Genomic DNA, 27059 nt, shown 5'->3' with positions numbered 1-27059 from the left:
TAAACAAAAGAAACAAAAATTAGTTATTTAATCAATTAAAACATAATTCCAAGAAAAAAATATTGCAATCACGGGTAAAATGAAATGTATCTCGAAGGGGCCTCAGACATAATTACCCCAAAAGATGGAAAGAAACAAAAAAATAAGGATATTACTCCGGCTAACTATTTATTTACATACAACTCTAACACCAAAAAAAAAAAAAAAAAAAAAAAACTAGATATTTTTTTTTAATTTTATGTTTTCAACATAAACGTTAATTCACCGCCCAAACCACGGTTCTCCAGCTGTTGACTATGTCAGCTATGCTTGAAGCAGTCGATATCAGCTGTAAATTGGGATGCCTATTTCCTCCTTTGTTGGCTCCTCCGAGACTGGGAAACGAATCGAAAAAATCAGTGAGATGAAGCAGTTGCAAGTTGCAACACCAAAATAAAACAATGTGTTTAAAGGGCAAGTTACACGAGTCATGACCCGATCTTCAAAATTTGATGAACTTTCTAAAGCACTTGGTCGCGACCTCTTGTTATTTCCTTTGCCAGCTGCTGTAAAGAAAAGGGAAAGCAATGCTTTACATTCGCACCTCTTACTGCTCAGATCATATTTAGCACATGGCACCAGAGAATAATATAATCTGGAGATCCAACTCACTGAATATTGGACATAAGAAATTTACGCTCGGGGACTACCAGTTCAAGTGGATTGTCACTTTTGTTACAAAGAGATATGAAGTGATCATTTCACTGAAATGGAAAGTAAGCAAGTAGTTCCATCATTATTCTTGGTTAAAGAACCAAGTTACTAGGATTGAAAAAAAAAAAATCATGGTTCTTTACAACTATTCCTAGTTTCGTCAAATTGTGTTTTCTTTATTGTCTGGTTCCAAGAAAGTCATTTCCACTGAAAAAAGAGTAATAATCTTCTTATCTTTACTCCAATTAAATAAAAAAAAAAGTAAATTTTGTTCAAGCCAAAAGTAAAAACTAAACGGAGCTTGCAAATTGACTGGCATAGAAACAACTCAGTAAGAAGATTTTACCAACTGAAGATGATAATGCGTTTTCCTTCAACGATACTGTTCTTTCGTTGCAACGATCAGCTATTATATTGTCACTTTCATCTCCATCAATAGCTAAGACTTCCTTGTCACCACTAGAAGAATCTAACCTAAATAAATGAGTAGATATCGGATTAAAACAGTGAACAGAAAATAGTTTGAGAACAGATAGATTAAATAGGTCTAACCACATGCTGAACCCATATTTAAAAGTACAAAATTACAATTGCTTAAACTACTGGACAAGGAATTAGATTGGACATACTGTAAACATAAGCTGGTATTAATTGAATTACTTTAATCCAGTGGCATCTCCTGTTTCAATTTCGGCGACTTTACCCAAAATTCCAAGTAGAAGTTTGACTAGACACCAATAAAACTGATTTGATACACATTTCATCCAGCAACAAAGTTTCCCTCCATAACATAAGCAAGATTACCAATAATGATTCAAATGCCCACACTTAATCAAATTTAGTCGATATTGAAAATTCAATTGCATATTATGATTTTATTGATGCAGTTGAATAACAATCCTGAGCCTTATATAGCTCATGCTAAATCTAATAGTGACTATATATCTTTATACCAAAAGTCAACAGTCCAATCAAATTTCAATTGAAAGACAAGGCCAAAACCCAATCACTGGAAGCTAGTTTTCTCTACTATGCAATTTCCTTAGCCCTGAAAATCATTTTGCCAGTAATATATATTAAAAAATGAAGAAAAACATGTATTCTACATGTAAATTTCAAGTCCCTAGTATTCCATTATTTTCTTTACTTCAAGGTTCTTTAGCTGCATCAAAATAAATTAGAGAAAGGTATGCAATTTCATCAAAACAATAAAAAAAAGGAATTAAATTTCCTTACCAATCTGTAGGTTGAAGGTTGCATCTACTCTGCAGCAATGGTTCTTAAATATTAGAAAGCTAATCTTATTAACAAAATAATAAGGCAATATAAAACTTGAGTACTTCAAACCTTATCAAGAATTGGCACTTTATTGATGGCCTCCCAATTCTTATCTTGAAAGTGGAAAAGATCTACGTCACCACTACCAGTAGTACCCTACGAAATTTCAGCAGATCAATAGAAAGGCATGAATATCTTTATACAATTAAGTTGCATAGCTAATAAATGAAAAAATATCAATACATTGGAGGAAAAGGACTTTTGAACAAAAAGCAAAATTTTACAGTGAATTTAAGTAGAATCAAGTACATCTATTGTTCATTGTATTACCGAATGGAAGAAGATATGTTATGTGAGAAGGCAATTAGTAATATTTAAGCATACATTAACCTGATATCCTGCATGGTGCAGCGCATGGAATATTAATTTTTAGCGCAGATTTTTTTTTGTCCTGCCATATTCATATTTTAACTATGGTACATAACTAAACATGAGTTTTTTAAACAACAACGTGCATACTATAAATGTCCAATTTCATTTTAATAGATTCAGCTGTTCCATACAGTTAAACTAGTTAATCGAGAAAAAAATTCACACGAGATATCAGCATTCAATATGAACTAAGCATCAAACGAACCAGGGCAAAAGAAAAACTTCTTGAATTAGTCTAGTATTTATATCTATTATTCTCATCCTTGCTCTTACCCCGGTAAGTCAATTGATTTAGCCTCTGATAAGAGTGTGAATGTTAAAGAAAAATAGTAAAGACAAACTGTTTATAAAATAGTCATTACAGAATGTCAAAGAATAAGTACAAGGTTACAATGGAAAGTATATGGCCAACCCAATGGGTGGGGCTCATGGCGTTCTGTTGTCATGTTGTGCATGATTGAATATTCAAACTATCCGATCGCACACTTAGTATGAGGATCATATGAATGAACACCTCCCACAGTTAAACTAAATATGTTAAGGAAAAAATAATTCAAAATGTATAATACCAACTTACAGATGAAGTTTCACCATATCGAAGAGGCAAAGAAACAGGAAAGATGTGGAGGAAGAGAGGATGAAGTAGAGGTGACTTATGCCTTTCCCAGTACCATGTAGGAAGATGGAAGAGTCAAAGGTGTTGCCACACCTTGTCATAGGAGTGGAAGGAGCAGAGGAGTCAAAGGAGACTTGCTTCTGCACTGCACCTAGTCACAGGAGTCAAAGGTAGAGTTGAGAGATAAGACCAACTAGAAACAAACTCTAATTGACAGCATCAAGAGATTGGCTTAGGGATGAACTAATCAATTTATTGGATCAGAATATCAAGCCTCTGGTGATGTATCTCTGAACCTGTGTCACAAATTTAGACCTTTTCTTCCTGATTTCCCATATGTCCTCTTTGAAAAATACATGTCTAACATCACGATTCAAAACATAGAGGATCAGAGTCAAGAGTAAGCCTATTAGTTAGTTTACTTAGTTTACGAGATACATATTAGTTAGTTTACAAAATAAGGCTTTTTTTTTTATTTATATCGGAGACAACAAAGTAAAACAATATTTCAGACATGTATACATATACATACCTTAATATCCAAATGGCATTTGGATATTGGTTTTGAAATTCCATTGGGACGATTGGTAAACCCATTACTTGTTACAAAATTCTCACTTGCTAATAGCATTAACTCCTTAGAAGGAAGGGCTTTTTTTGAAACCCCTGAAGTTGTAACTGCAGGAGGTATACTAACAGAACCAGAAGAAGATATCAACTCTTCTGTCACTTCATCCTCAGCAGTTCCAGATTCTAAATTTATTTCATCATGGACGGATTGTGCTGATATCAAAGAAGAATCTAAGCAAACTTTCTGAAGCCCCTTTCTGAGGTTATTTTTCATCTTTGATTTACCGAGTGATGGATCCACATGTCTATCCAGATTTGCAATGTTTGATATGTCCTTTATAACATCGCAACTCCGAGGATCAATAAGCTTGATACTCTGTTTAGATTCAGTGTCTGTGGGCTATCAAATGGAGAAAAAAAACATTTGAATAGATTATAACAATTTATCACATCATAGTTCAATCAGCATGCTTTGAAATACAACTGCATGAGATGAATTTAGAGGTGCAATGGAGGCCACCTGATTTATGTAAGATTCAAATATACTGAGAATCTGCCTCACAAAACCTCCTTCCAATAACTTATCAGTGGCAGTTGATCTCTGATGTTGTTAAAAGTAAGTACAACAGTCAATAACCAATCATTTGTCAAAAAAAGAGATACTACCAAGTGATTAAACTAAAGTAATGAAACAAGTGCATGCTCTACTTACCCCTTGGTCATTTGCATCCTGGCAAACCTTGAAGTATAATGATGGTAGCAACACAAGATGGGAAGCATCCAAGGAAATCTTGCAATGCATAGTCAGATGTTTTATTGCAAGAGAACCTATTTTTGACAAAACATGCAATTTCTGCACAGAAAAAGCTGATCAATATCTAGAAAAATAAAGTGAAGGGCAAAAAAAACAAAATCTCTGGTTGTTTGGACAAAATAAGGTAAACTACATGGGTACAAATAGCATCAACAGCATCATCAGCCTTCTGAATTGCAGAGAAAATACCCAGCATATATGATGTTATTTGACTCGCATCATTCTGTTTATCACCCAAATGTACTAAAGCCTGTAACATGATAATGAGTGGACTGCAAGAAAAGGAAAACAAAAATGGTGACTTCCAGTTATGACTTTTATCAGTCATAAAGAAAGAAAAACATTAGAAGAAAGGCAAGTATGAGGAAGGTTATTACCTAAGGAACTCAGCATAAGCTTCATAGTCTTGGCAATTGTCAGGAGGAAAGTTTTTATCATGGGCGAGAACATGGATTAGGAAAACTACAACATATCCTGGATGTTTTGTGTTTGCAATTGCATCTCTCTTTTGCGCTACATCATCAATTTTTATGCTAAATTGTCTGCTCCGCATTTTCAGGAATTCATTGAGGAACTTCATCGACTAAGAAAATTAAAGGGGAATATTAGAACTACACAACAGAGAAATCAAATAAATTGCATTCAATGACCTTAAAAGAGGAAAACTAACATCATCTCGAAGTTGTCCCACACAATCCATTGAAGCCAATGCAAAAGCACATGCATATCTGTCAGGTATTGCTTGTTCATTTAGCAACTTATGTATTTTATAAATCAATGCCTTACGGAGAGTAAAAGAAGGATCCTGAAATCACATGGAAGCCACATGCTTATGAGGTCTGTAATTATTAAAAAAGAGATTGAATTGTAGATTCATTTGCAACTGTTATGGGAACTCAGTGAATGAAAAATAGACTAGGGTGATTTACAAAAAGAAAAAGTATGGAGTCAATCCTAAGCATGAATGTTGTTGCATACAAATTATTTGTGAATCCTAGAGGGATGTGTTTTCTGAAGCACACTGATCCAACAAAAATAATCATTTGTAGTCTTGTACGAAGCCCAAACAACACAAAACAGTTCGCACAGAATTTCAGACCTCCCAGGAATTAAGCTACGATATCAACTACACCAAGGACTTGTGTAAACGCAACTAATTGCCTAATATATAATTATGGCTGGGGTACCTAGGGCGTGTAATTTTTTTTTCCTTGTTCTCTTAGTTTGGGTCATTTTGCTATCTTTCTATTTTATACCTTCTCTATTCATACTACTGTTAATTTTTGATGATTTGCATATATGTGAAACTTTACAGTGTCTGATTATATAACAGCAGCATCTTATACATTTTATCATGCTAAGTCATTTTATGAGTAGCTATTTACGTGGATTATTATGAAATGCATTTTCACTATTTCACATCATTGGTTTTAAATGCTAATATAATTTCATCTATTATGTATGTGGTAAATGCTAATATAATTTCATCTATTATGTATGTGGTAATGTAGTCTAATCAAGTTGTTTTGGATGACTATCATAATGCAATTATTTATTGTCTTTAGTGTTAGCACAGTTCACACAATTAGACTTATTTTCGTAAGGGGTGATCCTAAGATAATAGTGAATGATGAGTCCATTGTGGCTAAGGTCTTTAGTGGTCAATGCTCTATTGTAGATGAGGTCCTTACCAGACGATAAGGATAAGGGGTGTATCACTAATAGAATTATTTGGATTATGCAGATGTTGAAACATACATATGTACCACCTTCTATCATAGATAAGCAGAGGGCAAGAGAAGACACCCAAAAGATGGTTCCAACCACACTCATTCATGAGTTCACTAATGTTGTCAAGCATGAGTTAGTTAATGTGTCAACATATTTAGTTCATTTTTAAAAAAAAATCCAGTATTTATCATTTTTATCATTATACATTGTTGCATTTTCTTTGGGTGGCTATTTTATGATTATGTTCTGTCACAAGTGACGAAACTATCTCTTATGTAGGAAAGAAGCCATTACACAGGAACGTAGTTATGACAAAAAAACAAAGTGGTTTAGTAATATATGATTTGAAGGTTGTTTTCTAGTGTAGCAGGACTAGAGTAGTAGTTTTCTGAAACACACCCAAACAAAAAATACCTTTCTGAAATAACACAACTTTAAGCCATGAAACTACAACCTGCCATAAGTCAAAACATTCAAGTGGTGGCAAGGCAAATGCCAGTTCTTGTACAACTATATTGACAAGCATCACAAATAACCTTAAAACTATTAATCACATAAAACTCTGTGGATTGAGAATAACAATATATCATTATTACTGCACATCAACACATTTTACTATGTATCATTATAAAACTCCATCACACATGTTGCAAAATATGAATGTAACATATTACTATATATTGACAAATTAGGAAGAACACCTAAGTTGACACTTCTCCTATAGGATAAAATGTGCATTAACAGCTAATATTTCATACCCTTGCACTCATAATAACTAACTGAAAAAGTTTTGGTGGAATATGAAAGTCCCATCTTGTCGCAAGGCGAAGAGCACATTTTGCAGCTGCCAATCTGAGGTGAACCATGTCATTTTGACTGCACAAGTTAGAAAATAATATTTAAGAATCTAGTAATGAATGTTAAAGATTGCAAAAGATAACAAAGTAGAGTGAAATCTAAAACATAACCTGCAAAATATTGACATCATTATTATGTTTTGTAAACAGTGATCACACGAATCTCTGTTTCGGTAATTCACCCAACACCAATACAATGTCTCCAACAAATATTGACATCATGGCTTGAAACCTCCTTGGACTTCTACCACAGCCAAACATGAGTCATCCTTGACGTGCTAGAACTTTTCATCAATAACCCAACTTCTAAACATCTAGTCGTCCATGACCTATTAAGACTTCCACCGCCAACATCTATTGGGCTTAAAATACCAAGTATCTTGACAACCTTGACCCACTTTGACTTTTCCACTATCAAGTATCTAGTCTAATATTGCATTAATCCGGTCTTAGTCTCCTAATGTTGCATTATATGGTTTTCCGCTACCCCATGCACCTTCCACTTGCATTGTAATCAATTCAACTCTTATAACTAAACTAAACATGGACTATAAAAGAGAACTCCACTGTTGTTTCATTCATTCAAGTATCAGTAAATCATTTGATTCAAGAATACTCTCTTCTCTGTTGGAATATAACCTTCTAAGGCATGCAAACATGTGAGATTGCTTAGGCTCAAGGTCCTCACTTCTTTAATGCTATAATCAAGGCTTAAGACAAGTGATGCTAGCCTCTAACCTCTACCTAAGAAAAAATCAACAATAATACTAAGTTTAGTTAGATTTCTTTTACTACTCGACATTTTGCCTAATTCTCTCTATCCCTCATATTTTAAATTATAATTGATTTGACATAAAATTATATCATCCTATGTATTTTTACAATGCTTAAATGATCAATATATAAATTTGAAAATCATCAAAAAAGAAAAAATCTATGAACTTTCTCATTGTTTGGTGTTTTTTCATATGGACTTAAAATAGAACAAAAAATGGTCAAAACAATAACACACTGTATGTATGTTGAGCGCCCAATAAGAGCAAAAGACATGTCCACAGTATAGGCACACTACGTTATGGGAAAAATTGCACAGTGAAACAGTTAATAGGCAGAATATAATAATTTTCTTTACCAACACAAAGAAATGATTTAGAAATCATTCAGCGAAGGAAAACAGAGGGCTTAGCCAAAATGAGCTGTATAAGCAATAGTACAACAGGTTCAGCAAGCATAAAATACTGAAACAAGCAGCAAAACTATTCTAAAAAAAGGAACTGACACTCTTTACCTTATGCCATTATTGCTCATGATCCCATCTTCAAGAAATAAGTCTGATAGAATGCTGAAAAATTCATTCACTTCATGCTGTAGCTTTAATGGTTGATGAGGCAGGAAACTCCTAACCAATGATTTCAATGCATATATCTGAAAAACATCAGATTATCAGAATATCAGATATGGAAATTCTACAGGAAATAATAATACATACTACTTAGATCTGCTTCCTATAAAGGAAGGAAAAGAGAAGGAACAAAAAAGTGAGAAAATTAGTACATGTTTTTTTAAAATTACATGCACTCATTTCCTCACTTTTCTATGCCACACCAACTTTTCATCCTTTATTTCCTGGAAAAAAAATCCAGGAAAACTTTTTTCAAATTTTAGTGGAACAAAAATCATTCACTTTTGGTTAATGAAAAATAGACATTTTCTGAGAAAAATTATTCTTAAACAAGTCCAACTTCATAATAAAACAACCACCAAGCAACACTTCTAATCAAAATACTACAAAAGTTATGTATCTTTTAGAGCCACTAACCTTCAATTTGCACAATGAGCTGCACATAGTGTTATCAATGGAGAATGTTTGCTCTGAATCTGACACATGACCCTACACAATCAAAATTTTCAATTTAAAATTATTAAAGATTTAAACTTGGTGAAGAACAACGATCTGCAACTATTGATCCTACAAAACTGTAAATGGTGCTTTCATATATACAAACTATAAGGTGCTAAACTACCTTTGAACATAAAAGTTCCTGGACAACAAAATGCTTGATTTCCTTCTTGTATAATTCATAGGATGAAGGGGAGTACTGTGAAATGCAGCCCAAGGTTTGAAGAAGTGTTGGGACATGATTTTCATTATGCAAATAATCAACTACTTTCTGCCAAAAAAAAAAACTCAGGCTCAATTAGTTACCATGAATATTCTATTAACACCACAAAGACACGAACAATCGAACATGTTGAATTGATCATCCAAACAAATATTATGACTATGGCATCAATGTCAATACTTAGAGCTTAAGTTGTACCAGTATTCACAGCACCACATGAAAAAGCAACAACTTGAAAACACCCACTAAAAATAGAATTGCCTGTATAAATACAACCAAATTGATGAAATGCAAGACAAGTATGGGTAAATACTACTATCAGTAATTGGGCTGGTTCTAAAAAACCAGATTAAAGTAAATAAGTCAATAGGACAAAACCAATATGTATGCACAAAGTTATCAATCTCTCCATCACATAATTTTGTTGTAATAGTAAGAAATTCAAGACTAGACATTCACAAATTTTATCTGTGTATTCATTAAAATTATGTAACAATAAACTTCAATTGCTATATATTATTATGCAAACACCTAAACAACATTTTGATATGCGTTAATATTTTTATTACTTATACCATGGACGATTAGAATAAAAGGGGACTTTGATGATTGGACTTAATATCATAAATTGAGATGCAAGAAAAATTGTATATATTTTACTAGGCTTGAGAGTTTACGAGATGACTATTATTTGGAAGGGCACGCCACCACCTTGTAAAATGACCCAACTACCCTCTACATTGTTCTCGTTATTATCTCTCCTATATTTCCTGCCTTAATCATGAACCTGGGGCGCATTGTAACAGCTACGAAATCATAGTTGTTACAACGAAACTATCACACAATTGTAGCAATTACGGATTCATAGCTGCTACAACATGGAAAAAATATTGAGACGAAAATTGTTCGGAACCTCGAAAAAGTTTAAAGAGCCTCCGAAAAGGCTTTAAACGATATTTTTTTGAGTTAAAATTAAGTTGTTACAAGTTTCAACGTGTAACCAGTTGTAGATCTATGAATGAGCTTCAATTTAATATATTGTATTTGTGCATCTCATGGTTCAACCTGAGTAAAAAATTATAGCCTCTCAAAATTTATGATTTGACATTCACATTGTAGTAGCTACAAATCTGTAACTGCTAAAACTATATGACAGCTCAATTGTAGCAACTACCAGGTACGATTTCGTAGTTGTAACATCTACGGTTTTGTATCTATTACAATATGAATGTTAAACCCTAAATCTTGAGAGATCATAACTTTTGATTCAGGTTAAACCAATGGATACACAATATATCAAATTAAAATTCGTTTAGAGATCTGCAACTAGTTACACGTAATAACCTGATTTTAGCTAAAAAAACATCTTTTAAAGCATTTTTAAAGGCTCCAAATAATTTTTTCCATGTTGTATCAGCTATAAAACTGTAGCTGCTACAACACGCTCAGATTTAAGATTTAGGCGAGAAACATAGAAGAGAGATAATAATGAAAATGATATAGTAAAGAACAATTGTATCATTTTATAGGGGCATGGAGCACCCTTTTGATAAAAAATCAAAGTGGGACACTCTTTTGACGTTTTGGAAAAAACAAAGGGCACCCTTTTTTATTTTTGTCCCATTTGGAAGCATTTCAACCAACAATTAATGTCTTTCAATTGGCTTCCAATTGCGAAGGTTATATCATTTAGCATAGTCCATTTTTATGACTATATATTCTACTATATGTATTGTCTAAGACAATCTAGATTTAGGGCATTAACACTATTATCCATCATTCTAATTGTGCAGTGTCAAGCTATCTACGATATTCCATGCAAATGATACAACTGAAAACTTAAATTGACTAGATAAGCATGAAAATACTTTTTTAGAAACCAAGCAAAACTAAGAGTACTAATAGCAATAATTTAGGTTGCAAAGATAACAGACAAAAGAACAAAAGTAATTTATCATTGTTAATGGTTATGAGTTTTCAATCAAAATCAAAAAAAGATGTGAGTTGCAAGTTTTCTTATTGAGGTTTGCATTACCTTGCATAATGTGGCAAAGGTGCAATCACTAGTAGTACAATTAAGTGAAGACATTGCCGACACAGCGAGTTTAGACTCATTACGCGTTCCTTCAAGGCATTTATGTTCCAAAAATGGGTATATGTCTCTGGAAGAAAAAAAAATCATGACTTTCATATTAGCATAAAAATGCAATCATAGTTTTCTTGGTTAACAAAATCTAGAGAAATGCTTAATGAGTGATTCACAATGATGTTGAGTGCAAAGGCATGAAGGATATAATGATAATGAAAAAAAAGGGAGCAGCCCGGTGATAATGAAAAAATTGAGACAAAATTAGCAGAAATGGTCAATGTGTATAGCAACCGATGAAATTACATAGTTTTCTTTTAAAGATTTTGTTGTATACTAAACTGCCAACACCAAATGTAAGTCAAGGTTAAAAAGGATGAATGTTGTGCAAGAGCCTTTTATAAGCAAAAGCATTAAAAATTTTGAAGATATAAAAAGGTATTTTCTTGCACCAAATTGGCAGACTACATTGCTGCATATGTAGTATTCCAAACTACATACAGTCAACAGGAAAAATAAAATAAAATTTAAATTGATGCAAATATTAAAAAAGAATGAACTTGTATCTATGGAACAAAGTATATTAATTAATGAAAACTCACTAACAAATAAACAAGAAATATGTAAAATTAAATAAATAAATTTCATGTTTTCACATAACAAGAAAAAAACAAATGACATAACAATGTAATTGACAAACAAAGTATATCTAATCAACTAATCAAATAAGTTACAAATAATAGCATAACATTCTAAATCCACTACCAAAGGCATGCACAACATTGAAACTTTTTTTTAATTCTATTTATTGACCATATTTATCATTTAATGATATGCTTGGATGGCTTCTAAAATTACACATCTGAAAGGAGCACATGTTGGGTATTTGATGAGGTCCCCTAACAAAACCACACTAGGCAACTATTAAGAAGTTAATAGATATCAATAGCTAAAATTGAAACAAACTACTTATATGAATATCAAAATTTAAACATTAGAAGCATAAAGCATAGAATAGAAATAATGAAAATGCAATTAGGGAAAGATGACAAATTGCACTTTTCTAAAAAACTTTTTTCAATATTGAAAAAAATGGTAATTAGAAAACCAAAATATTAAATTCACTTAAGAGAGTTAAAGTTAAGCAACTGCTTAAACTTAGTCAAGCTCTCCTAATTTCTTCAAGTTATAAATCATTTCAACATGTCTTCTTTAAACTAGTTCCACCAACAACTCTTATGTTTCAATTCTACTTCGAACTCAAGTAGAATTGGTTTGACCACATTTGTAATATGATTGGGCTTATGGTTCTTATGCATCTGTAATATCGAACTCCATATTCCAAACTCTTACAGAAAGAATTTATGTCACTAATAATTTGTGGAACTTAAAAAAGATGCCTCAATAACATTAACATCTCTGAGAAACTAATATGTCAAACAATGAATAACGATAATTCATTATAATAATTATTTATAGCATATTGCACTAATTATCTGAAAAGCCAAGTAGTATATTACAATGTATCAAAGTTTGAAGTAACATTTCGATCTAAGGTATTGGCCCTCGAACTAAATGTGGGTCTCATTGTTGTATCAATGTAATAAGACAAGTGCTATTGGCGTTGAGAAGAAATCAACAAGAGAAGGAATGGAACATTGTTGCTCTTAAAAATATTTATTAGCAGAACAACATGAGAATGCAACAAATGACCAAGAGGAACTGAAAGAACTCCTAATAACAGTTCTCACACTTTTCACAACGATCTACCATTACAAGGGATCTGATAGAGGAATCCCTAACACCAACTTTTCAAGATGGAGAAGAACTTGAGAAACAATAGTATATGATTTCATCTTCTCACTGTGTGCATCTCAGATCTTTGCTGGAATGGTCAGTGCCACAGCACAAGGCAACATCTTAGTTCATGCAATGTACCCATCAATGTTAACAGCAGTACTAGTATTAGGAATTATGCTTTTAATATGGTTTACTACTGTGGATGAGTGGCCAGGAAACTTCTAGAATAGGATCAAAAGACCTCTACAATTTTTTTATTACAAAAATAACAAACCAAGGATGTTAGCATTAAAAACATAAACAGATCTCTACTTATAGAGGCCCATAAAGACAAAACTGTAAAGTAGATAAAAAGATTTATCTAGAAACAATATATCCAAATGGGCTCTCAATCCCAGTTACATTTGTTATTTTATTACTTGGGAAAAGGAACTTTTTTTTCTGTTACTGCAACGAGAACTAGCCAGTAATAAGGAGGAAAAACTCTCATTACATGCCTGCAGACAGTGCTTCATGTTTGTTACCTGAGTTCTACAGAAATATGTTGACCTGCTGTTGATAAAATCTGAAGAGCCTTTTCATTATACATTGCAGTCCCCATGGAGAATAACTTCAGTAGGAATTCTTCTGCTCCTCTTATCAACATGGGAAATATGGATAGAATGACCTACATGATTGTTTAAGAATTTGTGAAGCAGAATTACATGTGCACATACCAAGAAATAGGATGCCATAAGGAATGCTTCTGCATCATATGGTCTCTCATATGCAGTATAATGTAGTCATGCATTTTGCAATTCCCACGCAGTCGCACACACGCACGCACATACACAGTAACAATAATTATCAAGATGCAATTTTTAGTTTTTTAAACTTACCATTTACTTTATACCAAATCCATGGTAAGAATCAATTAAGAGACGACAGACAACAAAATTCACAATTAAGGAGCTCAATGTTTCAGTGGTGATCCTATTCATATTGAATTTGTAAATAGACACACACACATAAATACACACACACACACACAGAGTAGCAATAATTTTCAAAATGCAATTTTTAGTTTTTTAAACTTACCATTTATTTTGTACCAAATCCATGGTAAGAATCAATTAAATCCACAATTAAGGAGCTCAATGTTTCAGTGGTGATCCTACTCATATTGAATTTGCAAATAGACACACACACACACTAATAATAATTATCAAAATGCAATTTTTAGTTTTTTAAACTTACCATTTTTTTTGTACCAAATCCATGGTAAGAATCAATTAAGAGACGACAGACAACAAAATCCACAATTAAGGAGCTCAATGTTTCAGTGGTCATCCTACTCATATTGAATTTGTAAACACTAAATCCACCAAGGGGCATACATTGGAGTTAGCAATAGACAGCAGCTAACAAATTCCACAATTAAAGAGGTCAAGGTTTGAATGGTGATCCTACATGCTATTGCACTTATAGCCATAATCTGTCGTTAAATAGTCATTCCTACAAAAGCTAAAAAAACACATACTGCAAACATCCTAAACAGCATCCGGAGGCATATTTATGATTCATGACTCTAGAATGATGTCTTAACATTTGTAGTTAAGTAAATTCTGATATAAATCTTATAGATAAAAGTACCAAATCTTGAATTCAACTGAGGGATAAAATTCTTATAGCCAAACCCAAATAGCTGTGACAAACTAGATTAGATGGTAATGATGAATCTCATAGTTAACATGTCTTGGTTTGAACGGCTAGAAAATTCAAACAACAAAAATTGGATCTAAGAAGTATAGAAAAGCAAGAGTACTTACAATTAGAAGATCTAAAGAGGCATGCATAACTTTAGATTGATTGTCCTTTTCAGATATAATAGCTTCCAAAATACAATGTACATGTTCAGCGGTGAATATTGAATATGAACACTTTCTAGAGAGTGTATTGAAAAAATCACAATATGGATGCTTATCCCCAATCTTCTTAAGAAGAGAAACCTATAAACAAACAGAAGTTTAAAAATAATAATAAGACATGAAAAACACATCATTATTAATAAATCACTATAGAGCATAAATTGGTATTCTATTCAAAGAATGCAAAACTAGAAGAATGAGCATTTATATAATTATTAGTAGTAAGTAGAAAAAAAATATAAATCATAAGATTTTACATTAATGATGTCAAACCAACATAATTATAAGGAAGATGATAAGAAATATAACAAGGAATTTTTTATAGCTTCTGTCCTGGAAAATAAAAAGTGAGTCATGATTTGAAATTTCATACCATAATACATTTTGTTAGATATATAGAACATTCATTTTTAATCTTACTATTAATTAATTTTATTTTAATATTAGCCAGCATAGGCCCCTGACTAAGGTGTCTTGCCCACCATCTAGGTGCATAAAATAGACAAATAATCTATAACCTGAAATCACCTTGTGAAACCTTGCATGCTCAACAGGTAGTCAGGGGTTAAAAGCAAATATTTCCTCCCTTAATTCATTGAATTTTCCATAAGATTCCTTTAGTGCATTAGAACAATAGAAAAAGAGAGATAAATATGGATTTTGAGTCAATCCTCCAGGTTATATTAAAATCGTGTTGTTTTGATACCCTTCCTTGTCCATGTTGTTTTGGACATTAAGGGGGTGTTTGGTTGATTGGTTTGGGAATAAGGGAATGGAATGATAGTAAAAGATAGTGTTTGGATTGTGGGTTTAGGAATGACATTATGGGAATGATTACTAGATTTATGGGAATCAACCAAACCCATATAACTTGATGGGTTTCATTTCCATTCCTATTCTCATTCCACCCTACTATCAAATCCATACTCATAGTCATTCCCATCATTTAACCAAACGCCCCCTAAGTGATTGTACCCATTGATGTGATTATAGAGTTTTGAAATGGAATCTATAAAGAGAAGCTGCAAGTAAGGCCTTAACATCATAATTAATCCATTTTAGGTAGCATTTGTTCTAAGGTATGCATTTACCATTTATTTTATTGGGATCTTATTCTATCACAATTATAGATTACACACAAGTGACCTTGCTGTTTCGTTGATCTAGCTCAGGAAAGACATGACAGAGACCCATTTGACTCAAGCTGAATTGTTAAAAACAATCAATAGTGAAAACAGAATGCAATCTACAAATACTCATAGAATTTTCAAAATGTTTAAGAGAAACAAACTTCAAAATCAATTGTATTAGTTAAATAATACAAAAAACGACAACTAACATCCATTAAAAACCTCTTTTTCTTAAAACCAAGAATGGATATAAATTACCAAAGCCTAATTATCACGAATTTTCTCTTAATCTCAACTAACATTCATTTTTTTGCATAATTATTGACTTTTTTATGTTCAACAAGGTAAGTTAATTGATTAGGAATTTATTAGCTGAATCCCTCTACAACTGAATTACAAACTACCCAATCATACCAATGAAGAAAGCTACACTCAATATAGTCAATTAAGGTTATTCAACACAATTAGAATTACCCTGATAATTATTTTCAGCTTTTATGTCCTCACAAACATTGAGCTACACAATCCATTGTAAGTGATTTGTCATATCAATACACAATTCTAGCACATCAACCAAGGACACTGGAAAAACAAATTAGAGCCACATTGCTAAACAAATGGCTAGCAGAACCTATGCTAAACAGTGAACAAACTGAAAGTACTATCAACTGCATTAAATATAAGAAAATTGAGGTTCTTTTTAACTTTTAACAAATTTGCAACATTAGAAAGACATGAGTCCTTCTAATACAATATCTAACTATTCTAGATGACAAAATAAAATTTTAAGAGCAAAGACAGATGGATGTATCACACAAAGTAACAAATGATAGTTGAAAGCCACATTTCTTACATGAATAGAATGAATAGCTGAAGGAGATACATATTCATCAGCCAATGCAAGCAATATCTTAAAAATATTATTATCCTTCATTTGTTGCAATTTTTGGAAGCACTCAACAGCTTTAGAAGGATCAGAGAAACTAGAGGACATCTGCATATGCAATAACAATATCCTGTTGCAAGCATCTTCTGAAGTAATTTCCTGCAATTCATGTACAAAACAACTACTTAATTTCTCCATGAAAACAAACATCAAGGACTATGAGTCATGTAGCCATAGTTGAGATAATCAAAATGCATAATAAAAAATGAAGTTGAAGAAAGATGATAACACTTTACCATGATTTTGAAGCACATATTATATATCACATATACTTTATAAGCCATAGTATTCAAATAAAAAAAGCACACATTGGTAATTGATAACCGATTAAGATATCAATGTTCAAAATTAGAAAATGTGCTGATTTGCAAAATTTTGAAAAACATATGCAAATGACAGTATGAAAAGAATTTATACATAATGGTATAATGTATGTAGACAGCACTTGTACATGTAATCCATATTCTCCTCAAAAACATAAAATAGGCTAATCATGAGGGTTTATAGACACAAATAAGCAAACTGCTATATAACCAGATAAATTAAAGGATCAATTATTCAATCTAAGTGGCTCATCATAACACACTGATACAAATTGTCAACCCAATCAAATGAGAAACAGATAACTGACCACTCTGCATTATGTTAAATCATTTATGCTTCCTTAGATTAGCAGGAACAGATAATTGTTCACTCTTGATAGAACTTCAAATAACTCTCAACCTCCAACCAAAAAGCTGAAATAACAGCCCTTATACCTAACTAATTCAATGTAATTGAATACTTCCTAAATTCATCTCTTCTGAACTCCCTTTATTAGGGATGGCAATAGGTAGGATTTGAGTCAGATTTCATATCCTCTGTATCTATCTCCATCTATTATATGCATCCTCATACCCATCTCCATATCCAACGGTTATTTAACTTTCATCCCCATCCCCATATCAGTCAAAGGATTGGGTATCCATATACTCCCTACTATTCTCTTTTTTTTAAAAAAAATATTGCAATAACCTTATGAAAATTTATTAAATTCTTGTACTCATCTGCTCTTCCTCGTCACTCGCTCCTTCGATCAGGTGAGGATTTCTCAAGAAAAAGAAAATGAGATCTATGTTGGTGATTGGGTAAAGAGGAAAATAAGTTTTTTTCCCGAGACAAGAAGCGAGCAAAAGTTTTTTCTTTCCCAATAAAAAATGAGACTTATATATATATATATATATGTGGATAGGATTTTACCATATTTGCCTCCATACCCAACCCTAAAATACCCATACACGATTATTTAATCAGGTCTAAAAATTCCCTTCATACTCTCCTCCATTCGGATTGGATATTGAATTTCCCATCGAATTAGGAGGAAATTGCCATCCATATCCTCTATAATTGATGAGTCTTGGTTACATGATTAGGCATTTCCATCTTACAAACTAGAAAGTGCACTTCAATATAGGAATGTTCCTTGCTTTTTTAATATTGTTTTTCTTTAGAGTATACTACTATTTAATATTTGCATATCCAGGTCATATACAAGGGCATCTTCAAAATGGGCATAAAATAACTTTTGAAGCCTTCCACTTGAGTGTTTGTAAAATTAATTAATAAAGAACATAAATAGAAACAACGATTGAGAGACCATATCCCACACTTGACAATTGGATAAAAGTAATCATAGAACAAACCTCAAACAGAGTGTTATTGAAATTCTACCAAAACGGTAATAAACACCTTGTGCAAGGCTTCAATGCCTTTTTGAGGGGGAAACTCAAAGAAGAGCCACTAGAATTTAATAAACTCTATGAATAAAAGGCTTTGATAGCCAGATCCATACCAATCTGAACAGTCTATAAATGGTACAGTGCTGAACACTAAGCCATAATGAAAACAAAGGATATTTGTAGGAAAAAGACATCAATGTGTACCAAATCATTCAGTCCATCCAGTACTATCCAAGGTTTAAAATTTCGACCCGTGTAGAAGTTTCGGTTCTTAACCGAAACGATACAATTTCGATACCGTATCGTGTCGTGACGATATAATTTCGATATTTTTTAAATATAAAATATATTAATTAAACAATAAAATATTTAACATAAATATTTTAAAAATAAACAATATAAAAAATAATCTTTAAAAAAGGAAAAGATATGAAAATAGATAAATAAATAAAAATTTTATTATAATTTTTAAATTAAAATAAATGGAATATAAAATTAATTAGATAATTTTATTAGGATTTAATAAAGCCTCTTTAGATTATCTCCATCATAGCTAGGAGTTGATTAAAATAATTAACCTAAATTTAATTTAAAAAATACGAAATCTGACACCACTCGCGAGCTCGCACGACTTCGGCACTACCGCAAGGTTGCACGACCCTTCATCCATGGTCACGGGGATTGCGTAACTCCTCCAACGCAACCACAGTGGTCGTCAGACCCCTCTGCAGCGGCGGTAGCAAAAGGGCTATGCAACCCCTCCTCTGTTGTTGCCGGATCAAGAGACCCCTCCGCTATGACCACAGGGTCATGCGACCTCTCCGTTGCGGCCACGGAGTCGTGCAACACGTCGCAGTTGTTGCGGGTCTAATGCCGAGGTCGTGCAGGTACCGGTCGCTAGACGGAACGAGATGTTTCGCCCGTTTTGCCCGTCTCGGCACGACACTTTAAACCATGGTACTATCATTTGTTCTACTAACAAGTTCCAATCAATACATGCTAGTATCTCAAACCATATTATGTATATGCATATAGATGAACTTACAAAGTTACTATCTTGAATACAACAGAGAATCAAATACCTTTTCTTTATCTCGTAGACTCAAATATTCTTTTAGGTCCACCTGAAACCTGGAAAAGCAACAAATTAAAATTTACAAATTTTTAAAAATATATTAAAAAAGACTGATTGTGAGCATTAAGTTAAACAGAAGAATATTATCATACCTCCATTTCTTATGTAAGATAGATTTTAAAGCCCTTCTGTGAGGCAACTTCAACATTGAAAAAAAAGTAATCCAATGTTTTATCCTCTCTTTTACAGAAAGCGATGCTGGAAACATGCCATCTGCAAGGATTTGTTCAAGGTTGTGTTGACTGCAGAATTCATCACACCTCAGTGCCTCTATGACAGATCTAAATCAATTATTTAAAGAGAAAAGACTAACCTGAACTCCTTGCAATCTTTCTCAAAGCAAAAGCCAAAAATTTTGCAGGGAATTTGTTCATAGTGATCGTTGAGTGCAAGTAATCCTTCAGAACATTTGTTGCAGTATGCATGGTATAACACCAATAGCTCATCTAATACTTTCTTTCTAACAGAAACCTGCAAAGAAACAGAAAAAAAGAAAAGAAATAGATACTTGCAGAAACTGAAAGCCAGTCTCCTTTTTATCATGATGCTTAGATACTTATTTGAAGAAACCAAAAACCTAGTTACCTTTTTATCGCGAAGCCTTTCCACAGCTTGCAGTACAATCTCAGATGGAAAACATGTCAAATTAGATTTAGCAAGATAACAAACTGCAAAGACAGCTGCTAATCTCACTTTATCATCAAAATCAAGCAATCTTCCTTCAAGCACAGCTGCAAGCAAGTAAACAAGATTCAAAAAATTCTAAAGAAAGAGTACAATATCAGAACTTAAAAAAATGTGAATGCCTCACAGAGAATATCATGTGCTTCCTTGCCAAAGGGATGCGCCATGTAACATTCTCTAGCACACTCTATTGTGGCAATCCGGACTTCTGTAGATTTATCAGAGAATCTGTTTAAGAATTCAACAAAGAATGCATAGTATTTCTGACCAAAACGGAGCTCAGATTTGGCAAGAAGGTTTCCAACTAAACGAACAGCACGCAAACGAATATCCACCTGCTCAGTCTGTCAAAAACAACAATTGAGATGCCTTCTGATGCAAGAATACATAATAAAAGGGAATTATAATAACTCTAGCTACATACTAGTAGTTCTTGGGTCAAGTTTGGGATGATGCTGGTGAGAATCTGTGGGGCGCATTGAAATATCTCCAAAATAATTTCACATGTATCATTGTCAAAATTGCAAGATGTTAAAAAACTACAAATTGATGGCTCCAGCTTTCCAGCACAGTTCTGTATCAATGAAACAGCAAGCCGAAACGATGCTCCCTGCTAATAAGTAGTTAACAGAAGTTGATAACTGATTGTAATGCAAGCAATAAACAAACTTTCTGAATTTACATAACACCAAGATTTTGCATGAGTATTGCAACTGATAACAAAAAACAAAAACAAGAACCTTCTCAGTCTTCACCAGTTGTCGCAAAATGATCTCCAGGAGTGGTTGGGTAACTTTCTCCTCTATAAGAAGTGTCATAATCGACAGCATAGCTTGGAACAAGCTTCTTTGATGACCGTGTCTAAACAATAACAGTTATAGCTTAGATAAGCAGTGTAGCCAGATCATTACACGTCAAACACAGGAATTCACAAAGGTAAAAACTTAGTATCATGTGTGCAAAACAGAAAGCTATCCGGCACCATGAAAAAGTTCAAGAAAACAATCACATAGGTGAATATTTAAGGTTATCAGGTGATGAACATTAAGTGAACTTTACCAGCCAATCCACCATAATCATTCACTGGGTAGTCAGGTTAGGTTTGAGTAAATGTATGCCTCATTTGGTGCCAAGGTACTGCCTCATACACAAGCTTTTCATTGAAGACAAAGCTCAACTTAAAAATCAGCTAGTCTACATAATGTACATAAATCAAGAAATTTAAAATATTTATGACAGCGTATTTTTACATAAGTATTTCAAAAGAACTCCTACCAATTAACCTCTATTATCAAACAATTGCCTTCAGTTTCCAAAAGATAAGCTAAGGATAGATGTTGAGAAGATTATAAAGTAACTAACTTTTACATAAATGTAAAACAACAGTAAGTGTTTGGTAAAACAACAAAAGAACATATGCAAAAGCAATAAAAAAGGATGAAGAAACAGATTCATAATCAGCTTATAGTTACAATCTAGACAAACAGCAAGTTGGCATCAACTTGTGCACCAGAGATAATAGCTATCTCATCCAAGCTTATAAAACTCCTCTACTGGTCAAATTAAATTGAAGATTGTATATTCCATTCTAAAATAATACAATTTTATCATTCTATACATTGTGTCACCGTTGTTATTATGTTTGCGGGTTAAACATCTATAGAGCCAATTAATGTTGTGTAATGAATTGTCTAGTACCTATGCACCATAGCTAGCACAAGTACATCTAGACAAATTATGCACAACCTAGGAGAACATACTCTGGACCTAACAAATTTAATCAAATAGATAATTATATCCATAATATGTGATGTGTATCAGTCGAATAATGCACATAGCAAGTATGGTTGTGTATGAGTAAAAAAATACAAATTTGTGACTTGCATAGGATGGATACAAATATTGAATTCCTTAATAGATACAGTTATAGATAGTCAAAATTTCACAATATCTAACCCATTGCCAACAATAGCAACCTACAAGTATGAGCACACATGCAAAAGCATATTGAAAGAAACCTATAGAATTCTATGATTAACCTAAGCGCTAGAAGCAAGAGGCAAGAACCAAATGGATAGATGCACCTAGAAGTTAAAAAAATAATACTTGGGGAACAAAACACTGCAGACAAGCTTGAGGACGAGGGTGACATTTTATGATCACATGATCTGTTACTTAGTCGCAAGAGAAAGAACCCAAATGCAAAGAGATGGCCTAGAAGAAGAACACAAATGTGTGTGCAAGAGAATAAAAATACCTTGACTACATGACAAGGATGTGATATCCTAAGTAGTCAAGTTCACCTTGTTGAGATGCAAATTACAGCATGCAAAGGTAAAACAAAAAAAAAAACAAAAAAGCATGCAATGAATGAGAGGCCCTAGGAATTAGCAGCTCTTATTAAAAAGGGAAATTATTTAGGTTATTCGACCTTAGTACCATCTACCACATCTTACTGTATTTAAATAACCCAAATGAATTCCCAACAACATTAATGTAAAACAACAATATGTGCTAGACTAAAACCTGCTAGTACCAGTCTAATTAAATTTCTCCACAATCAAATTCCAATTAATTACAAATCTTGAATAAGGCATCATTTTTCAATCACTAAAGCTGTGGATAAACTGGACTAAAGCAAATGTTGCATTCTAACTTCACCTCTCAAGTCTCAAGAAAAAGAATAGTGAAAATAGGTGTTTATAGCTAACATCAAAATAGTGTTCTAAATGTATATTTAACTTACAACTTTTGAGGATGCTGTTCAGTTAGAGAATTGTCAGGAACAAGAAGTCAAACCTGATAACAGAGAAAATAACTTTGAACATATCCAGAACTAAATCCTCGCAATCAATATCCAACATTATCACACAACATTTCAAAGCGGCGACACTCTCCAGTATCTTTGTCCTCCTCGTAAAATATGGACTAGCAGTATCACCCAAGTCCATGAAGGTGTCAATAATAAGCCTAAAAACATGCTGCAAAATGCAATTAAAATTCACAGTAAGGTTGAATTAGAAAGCAATAAAATTTTCAAAATTTCTAGTAGCCATATCATAGGTTCTCATTCAAGAACATTAATATCAATTACTGTAAAATCTAAAAAGCCAAACCACCATTATTGCCCCGAGAAAAATAGCAAAGGTAACCACCCATCAAGAAACAATATGTATCTACAAGCAGTTATGAATTTCAAAAAAAAACTTAAAGGCGGAACTTGAGAAAAGATTATTACCTTAAATATTTCATCAGTAAAAGGAGCATTAGGTGCCAAAATCCTCATAATTTCACTTAAACATACAGCAACCAGTAATTTAACTTCTTTATCTTTATGCTGAAGTAAATTTATGTGAGAAAGAGAATTAGTTAATGGTCCTAGAGATATCTGTAAAGAAGAAGACTGATTCAACTTAGATAAGGCAACTTCTGCATCCTGCACAAAAAGAGAGAACAAAAAACAAGAAATCAAGATTAGTCAGCAAAAACTTGCAAATAAAAAACAATGTGAAGCAGTCAAGAGTCCCCACTCTAGAATTGGCTCCAGTTGCGACCACCAAGAACTTAAAGAAGAAAATACAATAAATATCATTAAAAAGATGCCTGAATGGAAAAGGCTACTCCAAGAACTACACTGATCAACTATCAAATAGGGTAAAAGTGCAGTAAAAATATGATCACGAAGAGTGAGAATTGAAAGAAAAATTATTATTTTAGAAAACTATTGCACCATATTTGTAGGACACAAATACAACAGCCAATAACTAAATAGCCAATGTGAGACTAAATTCGTAATACAAACAACTATAAACTATTAAGTCAAATGATTCTTAATACTCCCCACAAACTGGAGCATTGACATCATCTATACTAATCTTGTTGCTTATGCAACAAAAAAATTAAAAGAATTATAAAAAAGCCTAGTGATCATAAGGATGAAGCAACTGAATACTAAAGTAACAACTGATAGATGGACAATGCTGGAGGCTGAAGTTGGTGATAATCTTCAAGATTGTAACTTCAAAGGGCAAAGTTGGTGACGATATTAAAAAATTTCATATATTCTTCTTCCTTGACTCCTCTTCTAAATAAAGATAGTCTTCGAATTACAAAATCACCTCATTGCCTTTAAACATTTTTATACTATCTTAACCTATGTTCTCTAATTTTATAACCTATGTTCTCTATTTTTATCACCTATGAAAATGTTGTTTAGTAACTCTCAAATATTAGCATTTCTATGTCCTATAACTAGATACGTCCATCATAATATTCTCATCTCTGCAACAATAACATTACTCTGTGCTATTCCTTAGTAGTCTAACTTTTTGATTCATAAATTATGAATTGTACCACAGCCAGAGTATATTTTTTTCCTTTTTATTCTAAAAGAGGACATAAAATTTGCACAAGAGAAGCTTTTTCAAATTTTTACCACCCATTTTTATCTCATTAACTATATATGCATTAATATTCCTTTCTTCTTGAATTTTTATTCTACTTATCTCAAAAGATAATATTTGTTTTCTAAAATTCTTCATTATAATTAATGCTTTAAACTTAAGTTAATTGCACACTCTAACTTTGAGTGGGCATGCTCTTTTCCTTTTTATTAGCAATTCTCCTTTTTCCACTTTTTCCTCACTTGGACAAGTCCCTAATAGGTTGGACCTCATCTAGGGCTAATTCATACTCGATCAACATATGGAGCATGATCCATAAAGGCTCTAATTCTAAGAGAACGTGGTGTAAGGGAGGGAGACAGTGAGTCAATGACAACAAGTGTATGAAGAGACTTAGGGAAGATGACAGTATGTGTTTCAATTGGTACAGTATACAACTTGACAAGTTCAAAGGTTGATGAGGACAGATGACAATGACTCTTGAGAGAAACTCCTAGTGATTGCATGTGTAAGCTGAATAGAGAGCCCTGAGGTCATTCTCCCGAGGGATGTGTGTTATTGGTTCCCCATCTTCTTTTCAAAGGTGCAAAAACAAGGAGATATGGGTTATGGCAAAACAACACTAGTTGATTCTTCTTTACAAATGAATCAAGTGACGCAAAAGGATAGTTCTACCAAGTAATAGTTCAAGTTCAGAGAGACAGACTAATTGATCATGTTCAAGATGGGACAAGGGTATTGATTTGTGGTAGCGTTCTCCAACTGATGGATGTCAAGAGAAGTGACAGTAATGTAAGAGACATCCCAATTCAAATAGTTGTATGGGTCTTTAACAAAGCACATAACTACTTCAAATAACAAAGTAACAACATTAACCCACTGCCTGCTGCCATCATTAAACAAACCTTTATAGTTCCATCTTCTTCTTTGTTGCTTGAACATCAAGTGAAAGATCAAGGAAGAAAGAAACAGCAAATTCAAGTATGAAGGTTTTAACCTCAAACATATTTGTGTTGTACAAGATTAAGCTAGAAAGCAATAAGCATATTATGTCACCATAACGCAGATTGCTAAAATTAGCTAATTTCCCACCAGTTCATATTTATTTATATCTAGGTTTAACAAAAGAGAGCAATCCATATAGCCAGAGGGTGTCATTCTTCATCTTCGAGTTCTATTTCATTTAACTAATGAAATCCCTCTTGCCTTAATATCCAATTTCTCTCACAAGAAGAATTTACAAGTCCAGAAAACCACAACAAGAGTTACTGCAAGTGTTAATAGCAGTCAACTCATCAACTGTTGATACTCCTGGTGTTGCTAGAGTGAGCATTGTGCCAAGCAAGTAGCACAGTACACCAAATGGCATATCCTGCCAGCAGTTCTCACTTCTTATAGTGTGTTTGCCTTAGCTCAATGTAACAATCGAAGATACTGCTAACATGGATGCGAATCAGTCACAAGGAACAATTGTCTCTTACAAGTTTGCACAACATATACCATGAGATTATGGAAATTACGAAGTACCCATAGCATCACTGATATCTGCTCAAATTTTTACTATGATCTGCGATGGGAGGAGTACATCAACCATCACTAATTTAGTCACTACATTCACGATGTAAGAAATAATGGAGACGAGAAAGCGCATTTCACCGAATCACATTTACGGGGTTCCAATCTTATAAAATAAAACTTAGATTACAAGTTAATGCTACTAGGTTACAAAAGGTGCACCAATGAAACTCATTATTGACAGTGAAATAGAAACCACGTTGGGATAGAACAACTCGACCGAAGCCATGGAAGAACTTGGAGCTTAGACAAATCGATCCAAAATCAGGAAACGGAAATAAAACACGGAGATCGATAGAGATTTGATTTATCTCGGCGCTTAGGAACCCAGAGTTACCTTAAGTAGCTTCACCAAAGCATCCTTGCCGAGGCGAGGTCGGGCAAGGCTCTTGCCGACCTCTTGTACAACTCGCTCCGGGGGCAAAGCCATGGCGGATGATCCGAAGGACAAACACTAGATCGCCAACGGAGGTGTCGCTCAAAGTATTCGTAGAAATGAAGAGATCTCTAGCCTTCTAGGTTTTAGTCAGTTGTGGCGATCCGCAGCGGTTTCTCCTGCAG

General features: G+C 33.2%; 1 protein-coding gene across 4 annotated transcripts; it reads right to left on the bottom strand.

Moving 5' to 3' along the window:
* On the bottom strand, positions 1 to 27059 carry LOC121984759 (sister chromatid cohesion protein PDS5 homolog A-A-like). 4 transcript variants are annotated; one of them, XR_006112995.1, is made up of 29 exons: positions 26836 to 27059; positions 23759 to 23956; positions 23320 to 23501; positions 21261 to 21381; positions 20945 to 21130; positions 20648 to 20864; positions 20422 to 20567; positions 20150 to 20307; positions 19929 to 20078; positions 19784 to 19832; positions 16891 to 17082; positions 14809 to 14988; positions 13525 to 13667; positions 11150 to 11276; positions 9016 to 9162; positions 8811 to 8882; positions 8280 to 8416; positions 6893 to 7010; positions 5074 to 5208; positions 4781 to 4986; positions 4537 to 4675; positions 4302 to 4442; positions 3552 to 4190; positions 2041 to 2127; positions 1930 to 1958; positions 1040 to 1167; positions 652 to 743; positions 463 to 545; positions 1 to 374 (listed from the first exon to the last, which is right to left on the bottom strand). XR_006112995.1 is itself a non-coding variant. In XM_042537885.1 (29 exons), the coding sequence occupies exons 1-29, from the start codon at positions 26926 to 26928 to the stop codon at positions 345 to 347; spliced, it is 4116 nt and encodes a 1371-aa protein (XP_042393819.1). In that variant the 5' UTR covers positions 26929 to 27057; the 3' UTR covers positions 1 to 344. The 4 variants fall into 4 exon arrangements, 2 of the variants coding, with proteins under 2 accessions (XP_042393819.1, XP_042393820.1); XM_042537885.1 differs by lacking the exon at positions 652 to 743 and having other exon boundaries at positions 3552 to 3989; positions 4110 to 4190; positions 20945 to 21133; positions 26836 to 27057; XM_042537886.1 differs by lacking the exon at positions 652 to 743 and having other exon boundaries at positions 3552 to 3989; positions 4110 to 4190; positions 26836 to 27057.

This window comes from Zingiber officinale, chromosome 5B (genome assembly GCF_018446385.1).
Source record: "Zingiber officinale cultivar Zhangliang chromosome 5B, Zo_v1.1, whole genome shotgun sequence".
NCBI classification, from domain to species: domain Eukaryota; kingdom Viridiplantae; phylum Streptophyta; class Magnoliopsida; order Zingiberales; family Zingiberaceae; genus Zingiber; species Zingiber officinale.
This window is presented reverse-complemented; position numbering and strand designations above follow the sequence as displayed.